Source organism: Phascolarctos cinereus, unplaced genomic scaffold, assembly GCF_003287225.1.
Source record: "Phascolarctos cinereus isolate Bilbo 61053 unplaced genomic scaffold, phaCin_HiC Scaffold_4;HRSCAF=312, whole genome shotgun sequence".
Classification (NCBI taxonomy): domain Eukaryota; kingdom Metazoa; phylum Chordata; class Mammalia; order Diprotodontia; family Phascolarctidae; genus Phascolarctos; species Phascolarctos cinereus.
The window spans coordinates 683,205,664-683,218,986 of NW_027555847.1; the positions used below are offsets into that span (position 1 = coordinate 683,205,664).

A 13,323-nucleotide genomic window follows, 5' to 3' on the forward strand; every position below is an offset into this window, starting at 1 on the left:
CCCAAAAAAAAAACCCTGGCACATCACGACATATCTCTGGGCTATGTGACAAAGAAAACAGAATCTTAATGAAGTTCCCTGTCTCTAGCAAAGTGATCAAAGAGGGAAAAGGTTCCTAGTTGTGTCCACAGCAAGCCTGGGCCCAGTTGCTCTTCTCAGCCCTTCTGTAGGGGTACTTTTGAATGTAGGCTGGGAGAGGAAGAAGGTCATTGGCCTATGACGCCCCTCCACCATAGACCTACCCCTCCACCTTCTCTTTTAATACCATCAAAGCTATGGAGTTTTTCAATCTGTTAGTAGCAGTGGTATAGTTTAAATAAGCATTTATTGAATTGTCAAAGTTATGGTGCTGGGCATATTGTCACCTAATTACATGGCAATCCAATTAAAACATCAACTATACCCCTAATCTAATTGAGATAGAAGTTTTAGCATCATTTAGGGAAGCATTATCTCTCTCTCTCTCTCTCTCTCTCTCTCTCTCTCTCTCTCTCTCACTCTCTCTCCCTCTCTTTATCTCCATATGTGTGTATGTGTGTGTATACATATATATACACACATATACATGTACACACCTACATATGTTTATATATCTATGCTTATCTATCTTGCTCTATGTCTATATATAGATCATGGTATTTACAGTAACAGTTATGGCATAACCAACCCAAAGGGTTAATTACAATGCCACTCAAGCACCAGTGAAGTTATATCACAGTCTCATTTTATATCACAATACAAATCACAGCATCACTGACAGTGAAAGACAGTGGGAACTCTGTCACAAACCAACATGAAGTGCTGCCTACAGGACATGGTCACTCAGACCCTAGGCCTTGGTCTTGCAGGACACAGGGCAACATTCAGTTCAGGGTAATGACTGTCCCCTCCACCACAAAGGTGGTCTCAGCAATGCAGCAATAAAAGGAGATGGGATCCTCAAGAAATGGAACTGGATAACCCAGCCTCCAGAGAGCTCAAAGGGGAGGGCGCAGGTAGCTTAGGATGCCAGGTGAGGCTTTCTGGGGACTAAGGTCCCTCTGGAAAAGGGAGAGCTGCTGGAGGCGGACAGGGACGCTCCTCACCTTCTCTAGGGTCTCAATCCGCTGCTTCAGGAGCCGGTTCTCTGTCCGTAGCCTCTATACACCAAGGGAGGGATAGCAGAGAACACATTAGAGTGGATTCCTTCCCCTGATCCCACCCCAAATTCCCTGTGGTTAATCTAGGTCATCATCTAATTTTCTTCTGAAGGCTCCATCTCCTTTTAAGGTCCTGACCTAAAATTTCTGCCAGACAGACTACTGGTCTATTCCATGGATTCAGAACCTTTCTGTGTGTCCTGGACCCCTCTGGTAGGCTGTCTGGTAAAGCCTATGGACTGCTAAATATTTTTAAATGAATAAAACAAAATACACAAGCTTACAAAGGAAACCAATTATACTGAAATAGGTTTGTTAAAAGTTTTGGTTCCCCCCCCACCTCCAAACAGGTTCCTGGACTCTGGGTAAAGAAATCCTGCACAACTTTAGAAAAATATAGCCCTGATTCATTTTCAAATGGCTATGGTTTTTTCTGGAAAAAACTTTCATTCAGTTAAAAAAGTGAGACAGTTTAATTCAGAGATCAATTAGCAAGAACACTCTCCATCTCCATCATTCACATGAGCTGTCTGCGGATGCTTGGACGGTGCCCTCCTCAGCTCCCTACCTCTCTGTCTTCCTTCAAGGCTCAGCTCACGCATCTCGTGCTCTATGATACTGTTGCTGAGTTCCTCAGTTGTCGGTCTCTCTCACTCTTCACTTTTCCTTGTATCATATTTGTCTGATACATGTTATAGTCCTTCCAGGAGCATAGATGAGCAGCTTCTTGAAGGCAAGGGACTCTCTACCCACTCCCCTGGACCTCCAGGGACTAGCTCAGACATTTAATAAATGTTGGCTGTTTTTTTATTTCTACACTAAGATTCACAAAACTGCCCCTTCCCTTTTAGGACTAGAGGGCCCAAAGAGACCATGACCTTGAACTTGCTCAAAGGTCCACAGGCCCACAGTCCTAGGTCTCTTGACTCCTGCTCTGATGCACTTCGCATTCTACCCGTCTGGAGCCCTGAGTCTGAATCCGTGTTCTCGGCTGGTCTAGTCCCACAGTGCACTTTCCAGCCCTGTGGGGAAAAGCTGAGGGAAAAGAAGAGCACCCTCTTCCTGAACGAGTTCCTGACCATATTCTATAACACTCTTGTGGTCTTCTCAGATTCCCATAATTTCAGAAGCACATGAAGAACTCAGAAAAAGACCAGTCAAAAATAATTTGAAGGATGAAAAGGATGAGATATAAGACAAAAAGAAAGGTCAAAGAGCTAAATTATTATCAATTCTCAACCCTGTGTCCTAATGGAAGGCTACATTGGCATTGATAAATCCAAACTAGGAATAATAAAACGTTGTTTCTATTTGGCATGGAAATATAAGCCCACATGTACACATCAGTAAATAGACTTTCCCATTCCCATTTTGCTCACTGAGATAAATATGCATTCCCTCCGTAGATAGGGGTGGCAGGAGTTAACTTGAAAAGGGCTGCAGATAGGATTAAAATGCTACTACATATGACCCCCAAACAGAGTCCTCGCTCAGTAGGTTTGCAATCCTGGACAAATCATACTTGTGTACCCTTCTCCTCACACCAAGCAGCCCCAAAGGAGAAAAGAAGCCACAAGCTGAGAAAGTATCTACAGAAACTGAAGGGGAGAGGGAAAGGAGGCTGATCCTTCCTCCTCCTTTGCATCTAAGAGATAAAAGCAATGGGGTATCATGGTACAGACAATGACCCGAGATCAGTAATCCTGGCTCTACCCTTTAGTGGCTAGGTGATTTTAAGCAAATCACTCTCACTTCGGTGCCTCAGTTTTCTCATCTTTAAAAGGGAGATAATAATAAACATACCTGTCTAGTTCCTTACACTTTCAAAGCACTTCCACACACACACATGCTCTCATCTGAGCAAGATATGCCTAAGTTAGGTAGTGCAGGCTTCGTCTCCATTTCACAGGTGAGGAAACTAAGGCTCAGCTATAATAAATGATTTGGCCAAAGACACATGGCTCCTGAGCACCAGAGCACACACTACATAAATCAGTTTTTTGGATTCCTAGTTCAGAGATTTTTTTTTTAACTACTATACCTCAAGGGTTTCTATGTGGGTCAAAAGAGATAATACATGTGATAGCGATTTTTAAAAGAATCTAAAAAGTGCTTTATAAGCGTAAGTTATTACTATTGGTGATGGACCTGGGGTGGTTTTGCGAAGAATGAATGTATAAATGTATACGATGTATAAACAAATGAATGTATGAACTTCAGGAATATACATGTATATAGGTCTACATACATGTATGTATATGTCTATATATATGTATACACATATGTATCTGTCTACTGCAGCAGCTGGTAAAAATCACTCACACCTTCCTTGGCAACTACCTCCCTGAGACCCCACAAAGCTGGGACTCAAATTTGTAGTATCCAAGGGGGACATCCCCCAAGAAAGTAGGTTCCAAGACCTGTCTCTACTTGGCCAGAAAAAAAGTGGTTTGAGGAGAGAAAGGGTGAGTGGGCTTTAAACGTCTCCAACTGATGAAGAGTGGAGCCAAGGAACTGTTTCACAGACCAGGTGAGTAAATGAATAAACCAGAGAGCCTTTGCTGCATTATGGCAAGTATTTGCACTGGTGAAAACTTGGTTTTGATTCTCAGATTTAAAAATCATTCCCTTTTCATACTTTCATCATATGTCTTCAATATTTTTGATCACTATACACCTTCCCACAGATGACAGATATTATAAGAACATCTTCCTTTCATTTTCTTAGCCTCTGCTTTTGCTCCATGCAGAAAAAAGGGCTTATTTTGAAAGCTGCAACTGGGCAGTTTGGTCAAATGTGACTTAGCAAAACATCATGTAAAAAAGCTTATTACATGAAGAAAAACAGCTGACATTTATATAATGCTTTAGGGTTTACAAAGTGTTCTCCCAGAATCCTCCCAAGAAGCTGGTCAAGGAAGTCGTAGTTCCAGATGAGGAAGCTAAGGCTTCCGTTGCCATCTCTCTTTCCCTGACTCTTATTCCTTCCCAAATGTGAGGGATTATGTGAATGAGGGGTGAGTTACCCTGCTCAATTAGACCATCTACCTGTCCTAAAGCAGAGCTTATTCTACCACTACCAAATCAACAGTATGGAGGGTCCTTTCATGAACTCAGGAGATTTCAAAGCCTCCTTGGTCACCAATTCTAACTCATGGTTAAATTGACCTTTCTGCTTTAGTTTAAACCTACGTCCTAGTCACAAAATCCCAGGGGTAGAAGAGATGACCTTAAAGGTCATCTAGTCCAATCCCTTATCCTAGTGGTGTTGTTCAGTCGTTTCAGTCACGTTTGACTCCTCATGACCCCAGCTGGGGATTTCTTTTCTTTTTTTTTTCTTTCGGTGTTTTGTTTAGTTTGTTTGGGTTTTTTTTTTGTTTTGTTTTGTTTTTTGGCAGAGATACTGGAGTGGTTTGTCATTTCCTTCTCCAGTTCATTTTATAGATGAAGAAACTGAGGCAGGGTGAAGTGACTTGCCCAGGGTCACACAGCTAGTAAATATTTGAGGCCAGATTTGAACTCATATCTTCCTAACTCCAGGCCTGGTGCTCTAACTGCACCACCTAGCTGCCTGACCCTTAGTCCACTAGGAATCTCCTTACTAGAGAGTGGTCACCAGGGCTGTCTTTTGCCTCTTTTTGTATCTCCAGCACTAAGTGCAATGATTAGCACACAGTAGGCACTTAATAAATAATTATTAAGCAATGAACAAATGAATGAATAAAAGGAGAAGCTATAGTATAGTAGTCAAAGTTCTGGGTTTAGCGTCAGAGCTAGGTTCAAGTCCTGTTCCTGACATTTACCTGCTGTGAAACCTTAGGCAGGTCATTTCCTTTTTCACAAACTCACTGAATCACTGGATTGGCAGGGTCATATGACTAGTAAGTAACAGAATGAATTCAGGCAAGTTTTTATTTCTGGGGTTCTCAGTTTCCTCATCTTCCAAATGCAGATAATATACTTTGTAACCTACCTAACTCACAGTCTTGGTGAGAGTACCAAATGAGAGAATATATGTAGATTCATTTTTGTAAAGCCCTATAGAAACATGCAAAAATCATCATTATCTTTGTAACTAAGAGCTGGGCCAGGGGTGCCCTCTAATGAAAGGCTGATCAGTTTGGCAGCTGTAACAGGGGTGAGGGCACAGAGCTGATGGACAACCTAAGGTAGAGGTGCCAACGAGGAGCACTTTGTTACTACCAGCACAGAATCCCAGAGTTGGAAGGTCCCACCGCTTCTACAATATCCCCAACTGATGGTTATCTATTCTTTCTTTGAAAACTTGCTGCGATGGGGAACATACTATACTTCAAGGCAAACCCCTTATCATTTGGACAGCTCTTTTAGGCAGGTTTTCCTGCCCTGAGCCTAAGACTGCCTCTTTGTAACTTCCTCTTACTATTCCTAGTTTTGCACTCTGGAGCCAAGCAGAGCATGTCCAAAGCCATCTTACACATGAAAGCTCTTCAACAACTTGAAAACAGCTGTCCTGCTTCCCTCCCGATCTTTCTTCCTCTAAACTCATTTCAGTTCCTTCAGACAACTCTTAAGTGGCCTAGCCTTCTAGGCCCTGAACCATCATGGTGGCCTGGACTCACTCTGGCTGCACTCCAGTCTGTCAACGTCCTTCCTAAAATGTGATGCCCAGAGCTGACTGTGATCCTGTAGCTGGGGCTGGCCAGGGCCAAGGACAGGAGAATGATCCCCTCCTCTGTTCTGGATCCTATGTCCCTCAGCACAGTCTAAGATGAAGTGAGCTTTTTGGACCACATCATGCTGTTCTTATCTCCTTTTCCCCCAGGTTAACCTTTCTCCCCTCCCTCTATGACAGGTCTGCCGGGGCCTTTCCTCAGCCCTACTGGGCTATAGAGGTTTCTGACCCCTGAGTTAGTGGGAAACGGGGACTCTAAGAGAGAATAGAACTATTGCAGATCTTGAAGTGCTTTGGTAATCTCCAACTAGGGGCAGGCTGTTACTTCATGGTTTACACAGGACATTGACACATGACAAAGAAGAAGGAAGAGGAGCAGTCTCAGTCACTGAGGTGCTAGAAATATTTCCAACCCTTGGCATTTTTATCTCTCCTCCCAAGGTCTACTGATCAAATGACTGGGGTTGATCCCTACATCAAAGAAAAATCAATGCCACCACAGGGGGAGAACTGCTAGGTAAGGCTCAATTTGGGGTGGAAAGGAATAATCCTAGGGGTCAAGAACTTACTTTTATCTCTATCTGCTCCTCCATCTCTTTGTTTTTAATGGCAGCATATTCCTTCTCCAACCTATAAAGAAAGACAACTCCAGTTCAGTTCTAGTCAAGCATCCCCTCTTCTACCCCTCCTGTTGCACCTCATTTCTTTCTGAGAAACTCCTGATTAGGAGCTCCTGGCCCACCCCAACTACTCCCCAAGGATTGAGAGTCCCACACACTGACCTTTTCATCTTCTTGGGATTGTACTTGACCTGGTAGGCCTTGAGAATCAGCTTGTCAGGACAGCTATCAAACTGATGGGGTATCACCTTTTGGAAGTACTGTGGAGACACACCCAGTCACAGCTACCCCTCCCACCATGGAACCCCTCAGGGTCCCTTTAGAGTAATAGTCACCAGTCACCCCCAACCCCTACCGATACCTCCTGTTTCTCTAGAGCAAGGGGTCTGCGATTTCAGCCAGTGGGCAGCTAAGAATGGCTTTTATACATTTTTTTTAACACAATAAAACTTTATTGCCAATGTAAAAGCTATTCTTAACTTGCTGGGACCACACAAAAACAAGCCACCACCCTAGAAGGTTAATGGCAGACAGCATCCTAATTCCTCCCCTTTCCAGTTCCCCAAACCCAAGATTATCACTCAATCCAGCTATTCTCTGGATCAGGGCTGATTTAAGACACAGTATGAAAGAATCTGTCCTTCAAGAGACCAAGATCCACAAAGAACCCAAACAACTGATTGTCTAAGTTTGAGAGGGAAAAGAAATGTAGAAGAAAGAATGATAAGGCTAGTCAGATTACTCCAGGTTCCTATAGCTCTCTAAAGCTTCCTTTAGGCTGAGAGCCAAATTTTTCAAACACAAGACATCAGGAGGAAGATAAAGCAAAAAAAGGGGTAGGTAGGCACACTGAGAAAAAGGCTCTCACAAAGGAGGAAGGCATGAAGGAGACAAGGCAAAAGGCTGGAAGTACCTAAGGGTAGTACTGGGCATACCACAGGAGCTCAAATGTTTAACTGAATCAAAGTTAAATTGAGCAAAGTAGAAATCTGAGATAGCATACACCTGGAAAGAGCCTTGAAGCAAAGAGGGACGAACTTTGTCTTAAAGAAAGCTAGAGTGAGCTGGGATTTGAGAAGGAGAACATTCCTCCCCCAAAGTCATCTAGTCATCTAGTCCTTGAGATGGCAGGGCACTGAGAAGAAGAGCCTTGGGGCCCCTATAGCCCCCATCAAAAGGGTTAAAAAGCCCAGCACAGCTTAGGGCAGGCTGGCAACAGGAGGTGGGGGAGGGAAGGGGATTCAAGGAGATTGGCTCCTGTTCTTCCACCACAAGCTGGCCTCTCAGGCTGAATACAACGGATCCCCCTGTGTCTGTGGACACAACTGCTGCCTTTGTGTATTCTTCCCTGAAACACCAGCTGGGAAACATTGGGGGGAGTGGAGGGGGGCGAGAGGTGGAAAATCAACCTCTTCCCCCAATAAGGCTCTGTCCCAGGATTGTTGATTCTCTTTCTCCTGGGTCTGACCTATTGGCTAGGCCATCCAAGACAGAAACCATGGCCAATGCCACGTCTATTTGATTATTCTAATTTACTGTAAAGCACATTCTGCAGCATGTGGCTTCAGGGAACCCAAGCTGGAGGCAGAAGACAGAACAATGTGTTCTACCCTCCTTTTCTATGCCCTCTGCATTCCCTTCTTGCCCTGTATGCCAAGAATGGCCTGACTAGCAAATTCATTTTCTCTTGCTCCTCCTTCAGTTATTTGTTCACTACCTCCACCAGGAAGGTCTCTGAAATAGCCTTCAGATTCCTAGATATGTTAAAAAGAAAAAGTCTTGGGGATGATCTAATTCCTCCTTTCTCCTAAGCCAGGTTCCTGCCTCATTTTAATAAATTTTCTAGGTGTAAAATGTGAATCTTGTCTGCATAAGGCTCACAGTTACTCCCTCCTCCCACTCACTTGTGACATGCCCTCCATGTCCAGCTGCATCAACTCCATCTGGTTCACCTGCAGCAGGGCCAGACCCACCCGGAACACAATTTCCAGTCCCTGCAACAGGAAGAAGTTGCCTGTTTTTACAATGAGAGCCAGAGATGCTGGCTCCACCTATTTCTCACCTAGGTCTAGGTCCTAGGTCTCTGTTACATTTGAAATGTCAATCAGGTAGAAGCAGGATGGGGGGAAAAGATGGTATTAAGTTGGAAAAAGACCAAAAAAAAAGGAGCAGAAGATGGCAAGCATAGCAAGGGTAGAGAAACTCAAGAGAAAAAGAGAAAATCATGAATTAGTTAGCAAAGAAGAGAACTGAGCTGTTATTTTAGGGCCTATTGACACTGATCTAGGTCACTCTGATTTCTCCCCTTCACCCAGTCCCACTGAACCTTAGCCCTCACCTCATACATAAAGATGTCGAAGACTCTGGTGGCAATCGGCAAGGGGAAGGTTGTGAGGAAGAGTGTGAGGAACCAGGATGAGGCATACATGGAGGTATGGAAGCTCTGGGATCGAAAGTGGATATTCAAGTCTGGAAGCTGCTCCTGCCAGAAAATAAAGAAGACAAGAGAAGTCCCAGCGCTCCCCACAGTTTCCCCAAGACAGAACTCTAATACAACCCACCCTGACCCCAATCAGAGCTCAATCATTAGCCCTGTATAAACACGTTTTAGCCACTCCATCATCAGCATAGCTCGTGTTCCAGTTAGTACCCAACTTCCTTAGGCTTCTACATCAGTTCTTATTCTTTCTACCCAAAACCCTTTGGGCATATCAATTCCATATACCTCTTTCTAATGTTACATGTTTAAATTTATCCTTCTCTTCCCATGGTCCTTCCTTCCTTCCCATTACATGACATATATCCTCTTGTCACATTCCTATCCTTAATCATAGATTTTCGGGAAATTAGATGCCAAAGGAGGGAAAGATGGAGCAGGGCATTAGGAAATTGTTAGGGCCCTCCAGGGTATCTTTGTTGGAGCTAGAAGCAGAGTCAGTCTAGTGCTCCAATCATCTGCCCCCCTCCATTCCCCCGTCACCTTTGCAGACTTCCTCCCAGATGAGGAGCTTTCTGACTCCTAGGATAACACTGCGTTACATACTCAGCTTTAGAACTTCTTGGTTAACTGACCTAAAAATCATAACATTCCTGGTAGAGAGGACAAAGGATAAAGTAGTTTTTTTATTAAGGGGAAGAAATGGAAATCAACTTTAGAGGCCAGATGTAACTGGAACACCAGAAGCCTAGGCTGTTCAGACACCTGGATCAACAGAATCTTTCTTTTTTCTCAGAACCATCTCTAATGCTACTCCTTGGGACAGGAAGAGAGATTATGGTAAGGCCTTTCCTTCTCCCTTCACCTTATTCTCCTTGCTCCTGAGGGGGCCCAATAGCCCACTCCACCTGCATCTGGCTTCCTGAATGGGCCGACTTACACAGCTCTGTCTAGCAGCCATGAGCAGGGTGGGGGCTGCTATTTATAAACAAAGACGTCTGCCAGCTCGACTTTAATAAGCAGAGGCGGGTAGACATTTTTCCCTGTTACACATAGAAACAGAGTGGAAGGGAGGGGAGGAGGAACGTCTGGGTCATTCTCTCTCTCTCTCTCTCTCTTCTCCCCCCCCCCCCATATTTTTTAACCTTGTTTCCTAAAGAGACACAGTAAAGAACCATCACTCTGGGCATTTCCTCAATCAACCCAGTCCAGTGTCTCCCTTTCAAAAGGCTTTGGAAACCAGGGTCAGGCAGAGTCAGACTCCCTTCTAAGGGAGAAAGAAAAGGCTCAAAGCAATACAGAGGTGTATACTTCACAGTAAGGCACCTCCTCAAAGTAACTTCCTTCAGAAAAGCTGTTTTTTACAGCATGTTGCCAAAAAAAGGAGGAATAGAGGAGAAAAGGGAGACAGAACAGAGAAGGTATAGTTAACTCACAGGTAAGGTTTCCCTACATGATGAAGCCAGGCCACACAATCTGACATGGACAAGAGACAGAGTTTCAAGTACTTCCTTCACTCTAAATTCTGTAATCCTTAAAGAACTTCCAGAAACAAGGACAGGAAAGCCTAAGATCCAGGAAGGCAGGGGAAGCAACTTTGGCTTCTCAGTAGTTATCTGAATCCTCCTGGATTTTCATGAGCCTGGTGCTCAGATTGGGGCCTTTCTTACATGGGACACCCGGGCAGGCTGTTCTTGAGTTGGTGAAGGATTCAGCTAATAGGGCTTAATGTAACCGAAAAAACATCAGAATCAAGGATTTGACCTTCACCAAAAAGACAAATCACCCCAGTTTATGTCCCAGACCTCACCTGTAACATGTACTCAAACTGGTATATACAGAGCCCCAGCTCAGCCATGCTAGGCTTAAAAAGTTCCCGTAGACGATATTCCTGCATCAACCGCACAAATACACAGAATGCCTCCTCCTCAGGCATCTAGGGTGAAAAGGAGAAAGACACTGTATTGAACTGGGTTCCAGACAAGATTAGAGGTTGCTCACAGATAGGGGTAATGTCCTATGCTTCTCATATCCCTCACTGGGCCTCTGCTAGCACACAGGGGCAGAGAAGAGCTATATTTAACATCACTTGTGCCGATCAAGCTAGTTATTGAGTACCCAAAAGGCAGACACAGAGCTATGACTTCCTACGGTCTGCCTTCCAAATACTAGAGTGTTTATTTTTTCCACGTTTTTGTTCCCGGTCCTACTGCTAGCCCTTCTTTCTCACCCAGAAGAGTTTCCTACGGCCCAATGGGGCCGACCCCTCCTTCAGATTCTCCCCTCAACACTGCCTCCAAAATGCCCATCCTAAGTTACCTTCAAGCCCCTGGAAGAGGACAGAGAAAGAATGACTGCTATTTGGCATTTCCACCCTCCGTCCTTCCACTAGATTGCACAAGTCAGAAAATTCTTACACAGGGACCAGCTCAGTGCCATATCGTGTCTCCACGTGCTATTGATGCTCAGCCTGTGTTTCCATCAAAGAATGTAGAAGTGGACAAACAGGGTAGTTCTCTGGGGCCACCATCAATAGGATAGAAGCACTAACACAATACAGCCAAATGCTTCTACCACTCCACCCCAGTGAAGCCAAACAACTAAATAAAATAACGACAGAAGCCAGGGATTCCCAGGGTGAGAGATACACACGTGATGTATCTAACAAGGGGAGAGCAGAGTAGTCAGCTGCCATGGGTTCAGGGGCCAGGCCACTAACCTGCATTAGAAGCAGGCCAACGATGAAAGCGCTGCCTTGACAGTAGCCCACCTCTCTGTCCACCAGGGAGTAAGCCTGGAAGAGAAGAGAATAGTAACAATGCATCCGCCAGCAGCCCCGGGAACTGGGGAGCAGAGACTACTGATTCCTTCTGCAGAAGTCAGCTTGGGCTATAAGAAAATCAAGACATAAGATATAAGAGCTTCAGGATCTTCCTGAAAGAGTGATTAAAAACAGACACTGGAAACCAGCTACCTCCCATGACTCAGTATCCCAGACTTATGGCCATATACCGAAAAAAATAAATCTCTTCTCAGTGAGATTTTGAAGGAAGTGAGGGGCCAGAAAGCTGACTCCCGAGATTTCTGTGGAAGAAATGATCCCCAAGGAGACCTTTACCTTCATGACGTTGAAGAGGACCTCCTGGCCCAGACTGTCCTGCCCCTTGAAGAACTCATGCTCAGGGTAGGTACGTGCAATGTCTCGACGGATCAGTTTCTCACAGGGAGAAGACATTTTGAGCAGTTCTGAGTACTGGTTCTTCACCGGCATGTCTGTGGCACTGCAGAGAAGCTGCCACACTATGGCGCGGAAGTGGTGAGGAATGCCTTTCCGGATCAGCTCCTGGGGAGCAGAAGACCCAAAGTGATGGGGTAGGCTGCAATGGGGTTTCTGGTCCTCTCTCATTTTAGCAGAGAAAAGAAGCTTAAGGCTCAACAGCTCAGCTTGGGAACAATGGGGTATGGAGGCAAAAGAGTAGTTCTGCATTGGTGTCCCCAGGTCTAATCTTTCCCTGCTCCACTCAATACTACACACCACAATGCCAGACTTTTTTGGGGGGGGGACTACACCTGTGGTTTCATCAGGGTAGGGGGCTCCCTGTGAGGAACTTCTTCCATCAATACAAGGCAGCACCTTCTCTACAATGCTTGCCTCATAGCAGGTGCTTACTGACTTGACCCTTAGCCAGCTGCCTGGGAGGACAAGCGAACAAGTGAAAGGGCAGAGGCCCAGGGTCAAAGAGCCAGCACACGGCAGAAGTGGGACGTAAATCCAGGCCTTCCTGAATCTGAGGCTCCACTAAACTAAGCCACTTCTTTTAAAACGGGGCTTTTGGCACGAGTCACCTCCCTGCTCAAACACTCTCAGTGGTTCCCGTCTACTGAGCAGACTACACTCTCATAGACGTCAATCAAGGCCTCGTACAGTCTGACCCCAGCCCAGCATTCTCATTTCACCTCCCACTAGAATCACAGAATCTCAGAATCAGAAGGGCCCTCAGAGGTCATCTGGGGAAGCCTTATCTACAGCATGAATCCCCTGCACAACAAGGTCATCCAGTCTCTGCTCATATTAACTCGCGTATGAAGGTCGCATCTCATCGTTTCGGGGCAGCACTAGTTGATGGAAAACTCTCACCTTCAGCTAAAATGTGCCTCCTTGTGCCTTCTACCCCACCTGTCTTGGTTCTGCCCACTCAAGAAGTCTGATCTTTCTTTCAGGGGAGCTCTTCAAATACCTACATACCTCCCCACCAAATACTCTTTTCTAGAAGCTGGGCTCTTCACCAGATCTGCACACAAATACGGTTTTAAGGGTTCTCACCATTCTGGCCACTTTCCTTGACTTGAAAAGCTGCCACGTGGAAGAAGGATTAGACTTGTCCTGCGTGGCCCCAGAGGACAGAGCTAGGAGCAATGGGTGGAAGTTACAAAAAGGGAACTTCGGCTGACCGTCAAGAAAACCCTCCTGAT

The 13,323-nt window shown here is 45.1% G+C and overlaps 1 protein-coding gene across 14 annotated transcripts in view; it reads right to left on the reverse strand.

Annotated features, from left to right (window-relative positions):
* The window catches only part of EVI5L (ecotropic viral integration site 5 like), a 65,643-nt gene that overhangs the window by 27,644 nt on the left and 24,676 nt on the right, over window positions 1-13,323 (reverse strand). For 11 of the 14 annotated variants that reach the window (XR_002322634.2, XM_020978107.2, XM_020978103.2 and 8 more), the window contains 8 exons: window positions 11,969-12,193; window positions 11,570-11,644; window positions 10,661-10,786; window positions 8,752-8,895; window positions 8,318-8,407; window positions 6,576-6,673; window positions 6,363-6,423; window positions 1,086-1,139 (listed from right to left, as the gene is read on the reverse strand). Coding sequence is in view for 13 of the 14 variants with exons in the window: in XM_020978107.2 (XP_020833766.1) it covers window positions 1,086-1,139; window positions 6,363-6,423; window positions 6,576-6,673; window positions 8,318-8,407; window positions 8,752-8,895; window positions 10,661-10,786; window positions 11,570-11,644; window positions 11,969-12,193 (873 nt within the window). In the remaining variant the exon portion in view is untranslated. Of the gene's footprint in view, window positions 1-1,085; window positions 1,140-6,362; window positions 6,424-6,575; window positions 6,674-8,317; window positions 8,408-8,751; window positions 8,896-10,660; window positions 10,787-11,569; window positions 11,645-11,968; window positions 12,194-13,174; window positions 13,258-13,323 lie in introns of all 14 variants that reach the window. The other 3 variants (XM_078154225.1, XM_078154226.1, XM_078154224.1) reach the window with 2 other exon arrangements.